This window comes from Carettochelys insculpta, chromosome 10, assembly GCF_033958435.1.
Source record: "Carettochelys insculpta isolate YL-2023 chromosome 10, ASM3395843v1, whole genome shotgun sequence".
NCBI classification, from domain to species: Eukaryota; Metazoa; Chordata; order Testudines; family Carettochelyidae; genus Carettochelys; species Carettochelys insculpta.
In genome coordinates this window covers 1,186,727-1,204,420 of record NC_134146.1, presented here as the reverse complement: position 1 = coordinate 1,204,420, position 17,694 = coordinate 1,186,727, and the positions used below count along the sequence as shown (strand labels likewise).

The 17,694-nt window shown below is 44.8% G+C and overlaps 1 protein-coding gene across 1 annotated transcript; it reads left to right on the top strand.

Annotated features, from left to right (window-relative positions):
• The first annotated feature begins 387 nt into the window (after positions 1-387).
• Positions 388-16,639, top strand: DTYMK (deoxythymidylate kinase). The gene is made up of 5 exons (XM_075004740.1): positions 388-683; positions 3,100-3,208; positions 4,534-4,624; positions 12,776-12,973; positions 14,604-16,639. Exons 1-5 carry the CDS (start codon positions 554-556, stop codon positions 14,712-14,714), a joined length of 639 nt encoding a protein of 212 aa, XP_074860841.1. The 5' UTR covers positions 388-553; the 3' UTR covers positions 14,715-16,639.
• The last annotated feature ends 1,055 nt before the right edge of the window (positions 16,640-17,694 follow it).

Sequence of the window (17,694 nt, the reverse complement as noted above, 5' to 3'; positions counted from 1 at the left end):
CCCCCCCGGGGCCGTGGCAGCCCAGAACGTGCCCCCCCCCCCCCGGCAGTGACATCCTAGAATCCGCCCCCCCGGGGCCGTGGCAGCCCAGAACGTGCCCCCCCCCGGGCAGTGACATCCTAGAACCCGCCCCCCCCCCCCGGGGCCGTGGCAGCCCAGAACGTGCCCCCCCCCCCCCGGCAGTGACATCCTAGAATCCGCCCCCCCGGGGCCGTGGCAGCCCAGAACGTGCCCCCCCCCCGGGCAGTGACATCCTAGAACCCGCCCCCTCAGGGTAGTGGCAGCCCAGAACGTGCCCCCCCCCCCGGCAGTGACATCCTAGAATCCGCCCCCCCGGGGCCGTGGCAGCCCAGAACGTGGCCCCCCCAGGCCTGGGGCAGCGACAGCTGGAACTCGCCCACCAGGGCAGTGACAGTCCGGACCCCGCCCCGCCGCAGGCGCGCAGTGACGCCCACCCGCCCTCTGTCCCGGGCCTCCCCCCAGCGTGGGGCTGCGGCGGCGGGGCGGAGCGCGGCTGCCTGTTCCCGCGCGGCTCTGGGCGGGAGCCGCTGGCATGGCTTGTAGGCGTGGGGCGCTGGTGGTGCTGGAGGGCGTGGACCGCACCGGGAAGACTACGCAGAGCCGGAGGCTGGTGGAGGCGCTGCGGGCGGCGGGGCATCGCGCCGAGCTGCTGCGATTCCCGGGTACGGGGGGGAGCCTCCTTCGCGCCGCCCCAGGACCCCTGGCGGTCCTGGTGCCGCCTCCAGGGGCGGGCATGGGGGAGGCGAGACCCGGGGTGGGGGCGGCTGCGGGGTGCAGCGAGCGTGGCAGTTCGGGCTTCCGCCGGGAGAAGAACCCCGTGCCCCTCCTGCCCCGCTCATATGGCCCTGCAGCTAGAGGCCTAGTGCGCTTAACGGGCCGCCTCCTGCCCTCCCCGCTGGGCTGCCACTCTGCCGGGTGGAGGGCTGTGCTCCAGGGCCGTGGGGGGCAGGCCGGGGAGGCTGCTTGGGGAGCAGACGGAATGGGGGCAGAGCAGCCACCGCAGCTGTGGGTCAGGAGACAAAGCAAGGGGCTGGAGCGGGGGCATCAGAGCAGGCGGTGGGCCACTTGGTCGGTGGGAAAGGGAAGTAGAGCAGGGGGCAAAGGGGCCCTGGGGCTTGGGCAGTGGGGCGGAGGATGGGTGGAGGCCAGGGGATGGGCACTGACGGACGCAGCAGGAGCCCGTTCTGCTGGGCATATGCAGGGCACGACTTAATTTAAGACAAAGTGGTGCCCCATCTTTAGTGGCACCCTGCGTGAGTAGTTTTCAACCAGTGTGCCTTCAGAACCGTCCGAGTGGGCCCTGAAATTGCATTAATTTCCCCTCACTGTAGCTCTTTGCAGAGCATCTCCTACTCTCTGGAACTACCTCTCCCTGCCCCCCTAAGCAACTGAGTAACCCTTCACCATCAAATAATTACTCAGCATTCCTAGGATAGCACATATTGGCTTGCCTGCCTTCCTTTGATCTGTGGAAGACAGCATGCTCTGTGGTTGACTTGAGACATTAATGCATTTGATCCTTGTTTAGTTTATTGTATGCACTGCTATATTGCAAACCTCTCTGGTAAGACTGTGACCATAGCAAATGTAAGTAAATGTGATGTTTGAGCAATTGATTCAGCTGAAAAAAGCAGGTGTGCTGTGGAATTGTGTGTCTCATTGAAGTGTGCCATATTACTGAAAAGGTTGGGAACCACTGCTGTATAAAACTGCATACTTTGTGTGCCTGGGGATGGCCTTGTCATCTTCTGTGCCTCCCCCCCACCCCTCTCACTCCAGTTACAATAAACCCTCCAGTTACCTGGGGGTTGAGTTCCTGCACCCCCTGTGTAACTCAACATTTTCCTGCACGTGGGTGGGGGGGAACAGGAGCCATGAAACTGACCAGCACAACAATTCCACAGCACACCTAGCCATGTGTTGGTCAGTTTCCCGGGTCCCTCAAGCAGTGGAGAGACAGGAACCAAGTGGCAGCCTGTTTACCAACTCCCCACTGCTAGCAGGACCTGGGAAACTGAGGAGCTCATGGCTGGTCAGTTCACCACTTACAGCAGAGGGGAGCTGGGAACCAGGCAGCACCCTGGCTCCCATCAGAGAGCTGGAAAACTGACAGGACAGCAGCATTGGTCAGTTTCCTGGCTCCAGCCAGGGGAGGGGAGTCAGGAACCAGGGGCAGCCTGGCTCCCTTCCATTCTTTGCAAGCAGAGAGGACCTGGGAGCCAGGCTGCTGCTCCCACCTGGTTCCCAGCTCCTTGCTACTCCCAGGACTGAGAAACAGCTCCCATCAGGGGCAGCAGACAAGAGTCAGGCTGTCACCCCTGACAGGAACTGTTTCCCTGCTTCTGTCAGAGGTGGCAGTTGCGTTAACTGGAGACATAGAGGGTTTACTGTACTGAAAACATTGAGGAATGTAACACTGAGACCTGCAGTTGCATTGAGCTATGGCGTTGCATAGTCCCTTGCCTGTCACACTGAACCCTATGTGATGGGAATGCATTGTCACACTAGAAAAAACAAGAGGCATGGTGTTTCAGTCATCTTTACCTCCTTTAGTACATTTACTCCTCTCTGTCTCTTCAGTTTACTCTACCCTGGACAAGACTGAGGGGGGGGACATAAAATTATGACAGGTGTGGAGAGGGTGAATAAAGAGAAGTTATTTACTTGAGCCCATTTTACAAGAACTAGAGGACAACAAATTAAATTAATGGGTAGCAGGTTTAAAACTAATAAAAGAAAGCTCTTCTTCACGTAGTGCATAGTTAATCTGTGGAACTCCTTGCCAGAGGAGACTGTGAAGGCTAGGACTATAACAGAATTTAAGAAAGAGCTAGATAAATTCATTGAGGTTAGGTCCATAAAAGACTATTAGCCAAGGGTAGGAATGGTGTCCCTGGTGTCTAATTGTCAGAGGCTGGAGATGGGTGGAAGGAGACAAATTGCTTGATTATTGTCTTCGATCCACCCCCTCTGGGACACCTGGCACTGGCCACAGTCGGCAGACAGGCTATTGGGCTGGATGGACCTTTGGTCTGACCCCGTATGGCTGTTCTTATGTCCTTGTACTCTTTCTTGCAGACAGAACAACAGAAATTGGAAAGCTCATTAGCTCCTACTTGGAGAACAAGAGCAACTTGGAAGACCACACAGTACATCTGCTATTTTCTGCTAACCGCTGGGAACAAGTGTAAATATTATTCTTTTTGAGTTTAGAAGTAATATGCACAGCTTTGAATCCCAAGTGTTAACCCTACACTCTAGACCTTTATCTAGTTCCTAGGGCTCAAGTTATAAATCGATTGATATCAGCTTCACAACCCTTTCCCAGGTGAAAGGGCTCTAATGTTAACCTTATTCCTAGGGCTCAGGGCTTGCTTTTCGGGGTTGGTGGCCGGCTCTTTCACCACTGAAAGAAGTGTGTGTTAGCATTGTCTCGAATTAGACTGTGACTGGAAGTCCATGAACTTTATGGACTCTAAATTTACACTATTCATATTAATTCATTGTAAACAATGGCTGTGTCTACACTTGGCCAGAATTTCAAAAGGGCCACGCTAATGGCCAAATCAGGGAATACTCATGAGACACTGAAATGAATAATCAGTGCCTCATTAGCATGTTGCTGGCCACGGCACTTTGATCGCTGATAGGAATAAGGGGATTTCAACATTTGCGGGGCCCTTTGAAAAGGGCCCCATGTAGATGAGCCACGCGTGATCGAAATGTGCCACTTTCACAGTGCCGTGGCCGGCAGTATGCTAATGAGGTGCTGAATATTCATTTCAGCACCTCATTAGTATTCTCCAGTTTGGCCATTAGCATGACCCTTTCAAAATTTTGGCTAAGTGTAGACACGGCCAATATTCAGCAAGATTCTGACGAGTCTCTAGCACTTCTGATTGAGTCTTACTCCCTGAATTTTAATCAAGGGAAATTGTGATGAAACTTCCAAGTGATTTAAGATGGATGGGAGTAGCCCAGAGACAGCTTTTTACTTCAACATGCGTATAGGAGAAGAAAATGTAAGAACTATTCATTTGTGAGCAGCTCACTGCTCTCAGGTCTAATAAAAGCTTATGACTTGATGCTAAGCCTCCCTCACTAGAGCTTCAGTGAGAGTAGCAGGTGATTAAACCCCTCTGGAATAAACTCCCCAACTTTGCTCTGACTTAAGGCACCCTGGTTCCAATGAGCTCTAAGCTGGGAGACACTGGCACTTGTGTAGACTGTCTTTGATTACAGTAAGTCTCTGCACATGCTCGAGGTCCATCAGTGGGAGAGCTCATTGCAGGACTTGAGCCAGGTTGCTATGTGCACTGAGTCTGGATAACAGTGCTAAAAATAAAAATCACAGTCTCAAGTGTCAAACTTCTGTGACCCATGCAGTGGCTGGAGATCACCATAGCAAATTACAACAGCCAATTGAAAAGAGACCATCTGCAGTGTCTTGTGTAGAATTCTTTGCATTTCTGCCTGGGTACAATGGAACGTAATGTGTTTATCGTTGTTCAGGCCATTGATTAAAGAGAAGTTAAATCAAGGCATCACTCTAGTGGTGGACAGATATGCCTTTTCTGGGGTGGCCTTCACAAGCGCGAAAAAGGTGAGTGAATGAACGGAGAAGCAGTTCTCTCTCTCATTGGGAGGGTATTCTGGGATATCGCACCAAGTATATGTATGGGGTGGAAATTGATGTTTACAGTTACGATCTTGTAGTGGAGTTAGGAATATGAACACTGAGGCTGTGTTTACACTAGCCCCAAACTTCGAAATGGCCATGCAAATGGCCATTTCGAAGTTTACTAATGAAGCGCTGAAATACATATTCAGCGCCTTATTAGCATGTGGCCCGTGGCACTTCGAAATTGACGTGGCTCGCTGCCACGCAGCTCTTTCAGACGGGGCTCCTTTTCGAAAGGACCCCGCCTACTTTGAAGTCCCCTTATTTCAATGAGCAGATGGGAATAAGGGGACTTCGAAGTAGGCGGGGTCCTTTCGAAAAGGAGCCCTGTCTGAGTGAGCCGCATCAATTTCGAAGTGCTGCGGCTGCCCACATGCTAATGAAGCGCTGAATATGCATTTCAGCGCTTCATTAGTAAACTTCGAAATGGCCATTTCAACGTTAGGGCTAGTGTAGACATAGCTTGAAAGTTCATGTCACTTAGCGTGCTAACCAGTGCTCTTATACAGTGAAAAGAACACTCATGGGCCGTGTTTACACGAGCCCCAAACTTCAAAATGGCCATGCAAATGGCCATTTTGAAGTTTACTAATGAAGCGCTGAAATGCATATTCAGCGCTTCATTAGCATGCGGGCGGCTGTGGCACTTTGAAGTAGGCGGGGTCCTTTCGAAAAGGAGCCCCGTCGGGACGAGATGTGCGGCGGCCAGGTGCGTCAATTTCGAAGTGCCGCTGCCGCCCGCATGCTAATGAAGCGCTGAATATGCATTTCAGCGCTCCATTAGTAAACTTAGAAATGGCCATTTGCGTGGCCATTTCGAAGTTTGGGGCTCGTGTAGACGTAGCCATGGCTTGAAATCAAAGAGAGAAGTTCAGCCAAGAGATCAGAACAGACCAACCACTTCTCTTACAATGACTGACACGCAAAATAACCTGTTAGAAAAAGTACATTTGGCCGAAATTTATAAAATAGATTATGTAGACCTAGGCTGTACCTGTAAATGAATGGTTTAATTTTCTTTGCATGGAAATGAATTGATTTGCAGCTTGTAAATCAGTCAATCTGGATATGGTGTTACACAGATCTGGGATACACTAATTACATATAAAGGTATAGATCAGAGTATTCTATCAAACATCACAGTTTAAAACTTTCAGTAACTGTTGAAAGTACTTGCCTTATTATGGTCATTACTGTTCATCTCTGCTCAAGACCCCCATTTCCTGTTGTAGCCCAGAGAAACTGGACACTAAGATTTTACCACACATCCTGTAATCAAAGAAGTTAATGGAAGGAATTATATTTGTGAGTGAGAGGCAAAAGCTTTATAGGCTTGGTGAGTTGATTTTCTACCATCTTTAGCAATATGTAGACTTCAAGGCCAGAAATGGGCCATTTTGATTATCTGGTCTGACCTCAGGTATATCAAAGGCCACAAGACTTCATCCACCCATCCCTATAACAGAACCTTAATGTCTAACTGAGATTTAAAGACTTCCAGTTATAGAGAATCCACACGTTCCAGTGAACCATGACCCATGCTACAAAGACAGATGAAAAATCTCCAAAGGTCTCTGGAAATCTGACCTCAAGGAAAAGTCTTCCCTGACCCCAAATATGTAGAGTGACCATCCTGTATTTGGGGGGACAGTCCCATATTTGGGGTGCCAAAAAGGCATCCCTACTTAGTTTTTAAAAGGGACTGATTGTCCCGTATTTGGGCCCTCTGCCGCTGGCCTCTTCCGCCAGCAGCTGTGCAGGTGTAGCTGCTGGCCAGAGCATGTACTGTATGTCAGTAGACGCTCTCTGCAACAGAGGGAGCCAGCAGGTTAGGGCCTCCTTGCTGGGAAGCAGACAGGAGCTTTGGCAGCTTCTGCATCTGTGCTGCTTCCCTGGGGCTCCTGTGGGTAGGGCTGGTGGCTGCTGCCTCCTTCCCAGCTCCCTGGAGCTTGGTGGAGCTGGGAGGAGCTGCCCCTCCTCCAGCCCATTGCACCCTGTCCTGTATTTGGGACAGAGATATGGTCACCCTACAAATATGGTATCAGTTAGACTAAGCATGAGGGTAGGACCCACCAGTCAGACTCCTCATAAAGAATCCACTGTAGTAATGCAGAGCCCTTCCCACCTAGTGTCCCATTTCCAGTCATGGGAGATATTTACTACTAGCAGTTGCAGATCAGCTACGTGCCATTCTAGGCAACCTCAATATACCAACCCTTTCATAAACTTAACATGTTTAGTCCTGGCCCTGGTTAAGCTTTTTTCCTCCCACTGTTCCCTTTGGAAAGCCCTTCTAGAACGTCACTTGTCTGATGGTTACCAAATCTTCAAGACTTCACATATTTCAAGCCTAAACTTGCTGCTGGCCCATTTATATCCATATGTTCTTATATCCACACTTCCGTTTAACTTAAATAACTCCTGTCCCTTCCTAATATTTATCCTTCTGATCAATTTCTAGAGAGCATTCATTGCCACTTAATTTTCAACAAGTCATTCTCCTTAGGTCTTGGTAGACGTGTTCTCCATTCCTCTGGTCACCTGAGCAGCTCTTCTCTGTACCTATTCTAGTCTGAATTCATCTTCCTGAAACATGGGAGACAGAATTGCACACATTTCTAGATGAAGTCTCACCAGTGCTTTGTATAATGGTACTAACACTTCCCAATCTCTACTGTAAATAACTTACCTGATGCATCCTATGATTGCATTAACCATTTTCATGGCTTCATCACCCTAGTTGCTCAAGTCTTCCTCTGATCATCTAGCACACCCCAATCCTTCTCCTCCTCAACTGAAGTCTCCAGCCAAAATTCTTCTTAGTAACTCATAAGTACAGGATTTTCATTTCTGTTACTCCAGTTTTCAGGATCATCCAAATCAAATTTCTTATGATATTCCAGTCCTCCTTTATATTGGCAGTGCTGCTCAACTTTGTGTCATCTGGAAATTGTATTACCATACTACAACTTTTTGTGCCATGATCATGAATGAAAATGTTAAATAAGATTGGTTCCAGGACTGATCCCTGAGGAATTTCATTAGTAACTCTCCAAGTCTGACCATTTACTGGTCAGCATGACACACAATCTCTCCTTTAACCAGTTCCTTATCCACCTTTTCCTCGTGCCGAGGATACTTCTCTGGGGGAGGGAGCACCAGCTGTTAGGAAGAAGCAGGTTTTAGTAGTGGGGGATTCGATCATTAGAAATATAGATAGTTGGGTTTGTGATGACCGGGAGAACCGTATGGTGACTTGCCTGCCTGGTGCAAAGGTTGCGGATCTCTCGAGGCATCTAGACAGACTTATGGGCAGTGCTGGGGAGGAGCCGGTCATCGTGGTACATGTTGGTACCAATGACATAGGGAAGGGTAGAAGAGATGTTCTGGAGGCCAAATTTAGGTTACTAGGAAAGAGACTGAAATCCAGAACATCTTTGGTGGCATTCTCTGAAATGCTTCCAGTTCCACGCGCAGGGCCAGATAGACAGGCAGAACTTCAGAGTCTCAATGCGTGGATGAGACGATGGTGTAGGGAAGAGGGGTTTAGATTTATTAGGAACTGGGGACACTTTTGGGGTAGGGGGAGCCTATACAGGAATGATGGGCTCCACCTAAATCAAGGTGGATCCAGACTGCTGGCATTAAACATTAAAAAGGTCATAGAGCAGTTTTTAAACTAAGAGGTGGGGGAAAGCCGATTGGTGCGGGGGAGCACCTGGATCGGACGGAGACTTCTCTTACACGAGGCTCCATAGACAGGGATTCCCTAGAAGTTAGTCAGATAGGGAACGTGGGAAATAATATATGGGCAAGATCAGATGTGAAACAATCGTGCATAAAAAAATCCAACGCGTCTGTGAAAGGCGGACATATAAATAGTGGTAGTTTTTTAAAGTGCTTTTACACTAATGCTAGGAGTCTGTCTAATAAGATGGGTGAACTGGAGTACCTCATATCAAAGGAGGAAGTTGACATAATAGGCATCTCAGAAACATGGTGGAATGAGGACAATCAGTGGGACACTATCATACCGGGATATAAATTATATCGGAAAGACAGAACAGGTCGTGCGGGTGGCGGAGTGGTACTATATGTGAAGGATAATATAGAATCAAATGAAGTAAAAATCCTAAAGGAATCAAAATGTTCCATAGAATCATTATGGATAACAGTTCATTCCTCTAATATGAATATGGCATTAGGAATATATTACCGACCACCTAACCAGGACAGTGATAGTGATGCTGAAATGATGAGGGAGATTAGAGAGGCTATCAAAATAAAAAACACAGTAATAATAGGAGATTTCAATTATCCCCATATTGATTGGGTGCATGTCACCTCAGGACGGGATTCAGAGATTAAATTTCTTGATGCCTTAAATGACTGCTTCTTGGAGCAGCTAGTACAGGAACCCACAAGGGGAGAGTCGATTCTCGATCTAGTCTTGACTGGAACGCAGGATCTGGTCCAAGAGGTAACTGTTACTGGACCGCTTGGAAATAGTGACCACAATATAATAACTTTTAATATTCCTGTGTTGGGAAGAACACCGCAGCGGTCAAACACTCTGGCATTTAATTTCAAAAAGGGGAATTACACTAAAATGAGGAAGCTAGTTAAACAGAAACTAAAAGGTAGAGTAATTAAACTAAAATCCCTGGAAGCTGCATGGAAACTGTTTAAAGACACCATACTAGAGGCCCAACTTAAATGTGTACCCCAAATAAAAAAACACAGTAAGAGACCTAACAAAGAACCACCATGGCTAAACAGCCATGTTAAAAAGGCAGTGAGAGAGAAAAGGGCAGCTTTTAAAAAGTGGAAGTCAAATCCTAGTGAGGAAAATAGAAAGGAACATAAACACTCCCAAATTAACTGTCATAATGTAGTAAGAAAAGCCAAAAAAGAGTTTGAGGAACAGCTAGCCAAAAATTCAAAAAACAATAGTAAAATGTTTTTTAAATACATTAGAAGCAGGAAGCCTGCTAAAAAAGCAGTGGGGCCCTTGGATGATAAAGATATAAAAGGAGCGATCAAGGAAGACAGTGCCATTGCGGAGCGATTAAATGATTTCTTTGCTTCAGTCTTCACGGCTGAAGATGTTACAGAGGTTCCTAAATCTGAGCCAGCCTTTTTAGGCGACAAATCTGAGGAACTCACTCAGATTGAAGTGACATTAGAGGAGGTTTTGGAATTAATTGATAAGCTGAATAGTAACAAGTCTCCAGGACCAGATGGCATTCACCCAAGGGTTCTGAAAGAACTCAAATGTGAAATTGCGGAGTTATTAACAGTGGTTTGTAACCTATCCTTTAAATCCACTTTGGTACCAAATGACTGGAAGACGGCCAATATAACACCAATATTTAAAAAAGGCTCTAGAGGAGATCCTGGCAATTATAGACCGATAAGTTTAACATCAGTACCAGGTAAATTAGTAGAAACACTAGTAAAGAGTAAAATTGCAAGGCACATAGAAGAGCACGAATTGTTGGGCAAAAGTCAGCATGGTTTTTGCAGAGGGAAGTCATGTCTGTCTAATCTATTAGAATTCTTTGAAGGGGTTAATAAACATGCGGACAAGGGGCACCCAGTGGACATAATATACCTAGATTTCCAGAAAGCCTTTGACACGGTCCCACACCAAAGGCTTTTATGTAAATTAGGTGGTCATGGGATAGGAGGAAAGGTCCTTTCATGGATCGGGAATTGGTTAATAGACAGAAAACAAAGGGTTGGAATAAATGGTAAATTTTCACAATGGAGGGGGGTAACTAGTGGTGTTCCCCAGGGGTCAGTCCTGGGACCGATCCTGTTCAACTTGTTCATCAATGATCTAGAAAATGAGGTAAGCAGTGAGGTGGCAAAGTTTGCAGATGACACCAAGTTGTTCAGGACAGTCAAAAGCAAAAGGGATTGTGAAGAACTACAAAAAGATCTCAGCAAACTGAGTGATTGGGCAGCAAAATGGCAAATGAAATTTAATGTGGGTAAGTGTAAGGTAATGCATGTTGGAAAAAATAACCCAAATTACACGTACTACATGATGGGGTCAAATTTAGCTACGACAGATCAGGAAAGGGATCTTGGAGTTATAGTGGATAGTTCTCTGAAGACATCCACGCAGTGTGCAGCGGCAGTTAGTAAGGCAAATAGGATGTTAGGAATTATTAAAAAAGGGATCGATAATAAGACAAAAGATATCATACTTCCCCTATATAAAACTATGGTACGCCCACATCTCGAGTACTGCGTGCAGATGTGGTCTCCTCACCTCAAAAAAGATATATTGGCATTAGAAAAGGTTCAGAAAAGGGCGACTAAGATGATTAGGGGCTTGGAAAGGGTCCCATATGGGGAGAGGCTAGAGAGACTGGGACTTTTCAGTTTGGAAAAAAGGCGATTGAGGGGCGATATGATAGAGGTATATAAAATCATGAACGGTGTGGAGAAAGTGAATATAGAAAAATTATTTACCTTTTCCCATAATACAAGAACTAGGGGACACCAAATGAAATTGATGGGTAGTAGGTTCAAAACTAATAAAAGGAAATTTTTCTTCACACAGCGCACAGTCAACCTGTGGAACTCCTTGCCCGAGGAGGCTGTGAAGGCCAGGACTCTATTAGGGTTTAAAAAAGAGCTTGATAAATTTTTGCAGGTCAGGTCCATAAATGGCTATTAGCCAGGGATAAAGTATGGTGCCCTAGCCTTCATAACAAGGGCAGGAGATGGATGGCAGGAGATAAATCACTTGTCTTCTGTTCTCCTTTTCTGGGGCACCTGGCATTGGCCACCGTCGGCAGATGGGATGCTGGGCTTGATGGACCTTTGGTCTGACCCAGTATGGCCATTCTTATGTTCTTATGTTTTGAGTCTTGTATTAATCCCCCTCTTCTCTCATGTAACTACATTTCCTTGTGGAAGTGTATCCCATAGCTTACTGATATCCAGGTAGATAAGATTTTTAGACAAAGGAAATGTAATCTTAAAGAAAGATCAGGTTAGTCTGGCATGTTGCATTTTATCCCAGTTACCATTTATTTACATGTATGTTCTTCATAACTTACTCTTTCAAAATTTGTTCCAAGACCATATAAATTCATGTTAAATTAAGAAGCCTCTAATTTCCTGGGTCATTTTTTCCTTTCTTAAACATAAGTACTGTATTAGCAAAGATGGTCTAAAAGATGTTCTATGGCTAGATCAGTGAACAGAGCAAGCCATAAATGTTCTCATACTGTCTGCCATTTTGGTAAAGAATGCTTTCATAAAAAAAGCAACTGTTGGATAGAACTCCCTGGGCCTTGTTATTGTCTATGTAGTTATTTGAAAGAGCGATTCAACATTTAAGTGTCAATGATCTCATCTGATAAGGTGTTGAGCACCTTTAGTTTATGTTGACTTATGTAAGAGCTACAGCTTCACAGTACTTCTGAAGAGTAGGCTGTAAGTTACTGATGGGTAACCTGTGGCCCATGAGACATTTTGTTTGTTACTTATGTGCAGGGTTGTTAGATGCCACTGGTTTCCATTCATGTATTTTTAACCATTATTAAAGTGACCTACACTTAAAGCAAGGACCCATGAAGTGAGGTGTGTGCTGAATGCACACAGCATTGACTGAGAACCATGCACTCCCCCTCCATACACTCAGAGCACTGATGTGTACCACTCATCACCCCCGGCAAACTATAGCTAGGCAAGTGCAGTTAGCAAAACTACCTTATCCCAGGAAATAGTCTTAGTGACAGCCTTAGTGCAGTTGAGGTGGAGAGCTACTCAAGTGGCCAACTCACTAGTCCGGGTTGTCCATCGCAGCTGTAAGGGTATCCTTTCTAGTACACAAGTGGGGTACTTTCAGCTGGAGTAAGCTGGCATAGCTCCTTTGAAATCAGTGGAGCTACATTGATTTACACTGAGAATCTGGTCCACCTGTTATAGTTCTTCACTGGCTGTTTGTTTTACTCGCATTCTTTTCCTGCTAGTCTCCTGTTGCTCTGCTTTTTTCATTTTCATTGATTTTGTTTCTTCCACCTCCAATTTACTTCTTCCTACTTTGAACAGAATTTTTCCATGGATTGGTGCAAACAGCCTGATGTTGGGCTTCCAAAGCCAGATTTGATCCTATTTCTTCATTTGAGCACCTTGGAGGCAGCAGAAAGAGGGGACTTTGGAAATGAACGCTATGAAAGCCGCTCATTCCAGGAGAAAGTTTTACAGAACTACCACCATCTGATAAAGGACAAGACTTTAAACTGGAAGGTAAGTGAATAATCTCCCAGGAGGGCTCTATAGGGGACAGTGAATTGAAACCAGGCTTCTCAATATTTAATCCTTTGGTGCCCCCTTCAAGGAAAAAAACTGTTCTGTAAAGGATTTTCTAATCCAGCTAAGTCGTGAAGACAAAACTGCTATAGTGTAGCACTGTCACAGGGAGATGCCATCTTGTTCTCAGAGAATGTGACTCATCATTCAGGTGACTGGATATAAGACTAGGTCAAGAAAGTAAGTGAACACTTCAGATATTAAATTACTGTTAATTAACCACACTTTTGAAAATACTGATTGTTTGTACAACTGGCTTGAAAACCTGATCTCCCATTCCTGCAGTTGGTGACCTGCATTTCCTTGGTCTGGATCTACAGATCAGGGGGAGTTCCAATCTAAAGTATTACCAAACTATTAATTTTTTGCAGGTCACTTATTTTAAACACAACAGAGCCTGAAACAGTATCAAGGGCTCCTAACATGGCTTTGAAAATCGTCCCTGTATTCTGTTAGTTACCATTTATGCTGTTAAAGGTAGGACAGCAGTGACTGGATTGAATATCAGCCCCTCAGAACTGCTCAGACAATTCGCGGACTTAAAACCATGTTGAATACTTTCATACAATAATCTCAGAGGAGTAGCTGTGTTAGCCTGTAGCACCATAAAGACTAACAAATGTATTTATTAGGTAATGAAAATCTGAAGTTTCTTACCCACAAAAAGTTCACTACATAATAAATAAATTTGTCTTTAAGATAGTACAGGACTATTTTTCCCCCTCCCCCCAAAAATAATAAATACATTGAGGAAATTGCAATCTCGATGAAGAGAAAACAAAGCTGGATAAACTATTGTGGACTGTTCAGTCAGCTTGACTCTAAATTCATCTGTTAACCAGGGATTCAGTGAGCTGAGAATTTTTTACCTGAGAGTTGCTATGCCCCATCAAAATCCGAATCTCTTGGAACAATTCCTTAATCAGTTGCTAACTTCATTCTGCTCATTAGTCTTTTAAATAGTCTAAAGCCATAGAAGTGTGCTGACCTTACCAATTATGATGTATTTGTATCAATAAGTGAACAGCAACTTGCATGAAAAATCATTAACTATCTTTTAAAATTCAACTGTTCTGGTCCAAACTGTGCAAAAACTCTAATTTCTGGGTTTACTGGTGGCCTGGGATATCTTGGTGTAATTGATAATAGCACATTGGTGTTTCCTTTATTTGACCACCCTTCTGTTCAGCTGTAAAGATGAAGTGCTAACAGAATTTCCTGCCACAGGGGCAACACATCTCTAAGCTTAGCTTGCCTTCCAGTTTCTCCAAATGTAGAAAGGGGGATATTTTTGTATCTCACAGGGATATCCTGAGACTTATTTCATTAATGTTTCAAGATCCTTACTTAGATTGCAGTATGCAAGTGCAGCATGTTGAACTCACCTTGTGTTTCAGGAAACATTTACTGGAGAGTATTTATCTCCTCCATTCTCTCTCACTGTAGTGGGGAAGAGTAGAAATAAGTCCAAGACAGTCAGTGGCTTCCCTGTTCTATTTTCTCCTCTGGTGAAAGTGTTGGGTCGCTGAGAAGTGTTTTAAAGGCAGTATTTTTCTTTCGGAAACAGATAGTTGATGCTTCAAAGAGCATTGAAGAGTTGCACAATGAAATTAAGTCTTTCACTGAGGCGGCCATGCAGGAAGTTCAGAATAAGTCCATAGGAGAACTCTGGAAATAGAATTGGCCCTGACTCCACCCTCCTCCTGTAGTTTATTCTGCTTCAGATTGGATTGAAGGGGAACGAGCATCTCAGATCTGCCTCAGACAGACGTCACCATTAAGAGCTGCAGTTTCTATCACGGAGTATTGTTTTTAATCTACCAAAAATACATCAGACTTTTGCTTTTATCTAAGTTCTTTGTTATTTGGGTCTTGCAAGCCAACTTCCTGATGATTTGTAAATGCAGGCTTTTTGTAAGTCTTCAGGTAATCCAGGCATAAGCCTTGTGCTGGAGCAGTGACAATGTATAAAACACAAGGAATTGCAAACGGACCTGTTGGTTAATTAGGAGGATGAGTTATGATAGCGAGACTTTGGGAGTGGGAGGAATGAGTTGTGACTTGAGAAGGGGAAAGAGTTTGACATTTTTACTTACTGTCATCTTAAAGAATCTCCATGCCTGTGAGACCACCCTCTCCATAACTTACTATTTAGCAGACTTAATCTTAATTCATGAAAGTCTTGCACATAAATTACTGCCTTATTTTAGTGTCAGTTTTTGCGAGCGCACCAAAGATTTATTTAAATAGACTTGTTTGCAATCACTTAGAAAATATCAGCTCAAAGCAGGAGAGGTGAGCCAGTGTTTCAAATACCAGGCTGGTGTGTGAGAAGCACAAGTTCAATTTCCAGCTTTGCTCAGCCTTTCATTAGGACCAGGCTAATGAGTGTCCCTGGGAGTCAGTTCCCCAGCTGTAGAACAAGAGTGATAGCACAGTATGACCTTGTAAGAGAGTTGTGAGGATAAATACATTAGTGCTTTTGAGGTGCTTGGATAAAGGCTGCTAGTAAGAGCCTGGGCTAGATGGGTTGCTATAGGGGGACCATATTCAGAGCAGTCTGCACCCTGAAACCATAATTATCTTGAAACTGAACAGAGTTCCCCACATAGCCAGAATAAGATGCCAGCAGATTTAAGTTAGGCTTTCTCGTCTTACAGGCCCCGATGTCAAGTTGCTGGGTTTTGCTCTGTGAATAGTGCCAAAACCTATATCACTGTTTCACACCTGCTTGAGTGCATGGTCTTACCTGACTCAGCTCCTGGATGGCTGGCACCAAAATCCACAGTGATTTGTAGAATAGCATCTTGTGTTCTTACACCAAATAGGAGGCTAGATTGCATGTAAAATTAAAATGTTGGCAGGATTTTAATGTCTGTACCTGTAGGTCACTTCTAAAAACTGTCAGCATCTGTATTTTATACAACATTCCTTATTAGACAGTTGTTGGATGTTTGATACACGAAACTGGTGCTCAGCCTACCTTGCAAACATCTCACTGTGTGACACAAGAGGTCAATGTTGGTTGCTCTTAGTTATGTCTGGCACTAAAGATTTTCCTTCAGCCAGCTGCAGATTAGGGTGAAATTCCTTGGCCCCATAGAAATTCACAGAACAGAAATTCAGCAATGGAATTCTAAAATTTAGATGAGGCTATGCTGACAAGATCCAACTTGATGGAAAAATTGGATAAACTGTTTACTAGGACTAGTTCAAGTATGAGCCTTTAATTTATCCAGGTGTCACTATGGTGAGATTGGTGGCGGGGGGTAAAGTCTACTACAGCAGTTAGTTTGTTGAGTAAGATGGGCCTGTGGCTGAGGTTCGGGACTGGGAAGCAGAGACCTAAGTTCCCAGCCCTTCTGGGAATTTAATATGACCTTAGGCATGCTACTTTTGTTCTCTGCCTCTTGTTCAGCCTCCAAAATGGGAGTAACACTTCCTCAGCCTCAACAGGATGTTCCAAGGATGAATTTATGAACCGCGGGGTAGGGACTCATACTATGATGACGGGCCCACAGCAAGAGTCATATATAGCAGAATATTTTACTAAACATGGACCATTAAACATCTGATAATAAAAGTAAATGTTTAAATATAAAAGGTGTATTTGTTGTCACTTCTTAGTAGACTCTTAAATGCTCCAGTTATAGCATGTGCAAGCAGAAGACACTGACTTCTTGGGCACCTTGAAGATGAACAGTTAACCCTATACCTGCACTAGTTTAGCATGTTTACTGAGCCAGCTTTTAAAGGAACACAATCAAGTTGAAACTTTGATTTTGCAAAGATGTCCAGAGTAGCACTGGTCCCTGCCAATTTTTCTGGTCAGACAGTTGCACCGTCATGTCACACACTGCTCTCTCCATGTGGTTTTATAAAAACACCAAAACAAAAAAAGCAGGAGGGTAGACTAAACTGAGTCTGCACACACACAGTTGAGAGAAATTTTCACCCCTCATTTCTAGTAGCTTGATTCCTTGTCACAGCAGATTAAAGGATTCAGATCCTAACAGGTATTTCTTTTACAGGGAAGAGTAGCTGAGCTATTGTCATCAGTAGTAAAACAGTCAGCTTTAGACTTAGATACCTCTATAAAGATAGATGGGATATTTCACATCTGACTAGTTTAGACACATTTTTAAATGTATCATTGTAGGCAGGTAGGCTTGCAACCTAATTTTTCTAAATTAAAACACATTGGAACACAGTTCCATAGGTGCACACATGGGGTCCTATCCGTAGCTGCTGGGAGTCTAGCTTTGCTGTTGGTACTGCCAAAAAACATACTGACAGGTGTTTAGGAATGCATTGCATGTGTTAGAGCAGTTTCAAAGAACATCAACCGGTCATTATTTTGTCCTTAGTCAATACTTTCCTCTGCCCCATATTAACTATCCGTGTTTAAAACTTATTGGAGGGTAGTACATTTTTACCACCTTGTTTCTATTTAAGCTCTAGCAGTCCAAGACTAGGTCCTATATTTTTATGGGACCTTGCAATAATCTTGGGAGGAAAAGAGACTGGCACTGCAGTAAGGGAAGATAACGCCTAATGTTAAAAAGACCACACTAATGTCCTCCTGTCTCCCCCACCTGAAAAGCAAAACACAAACATTTCCAAGCACACACATAGGTCATGGCTCCGTTAGCTGCAGT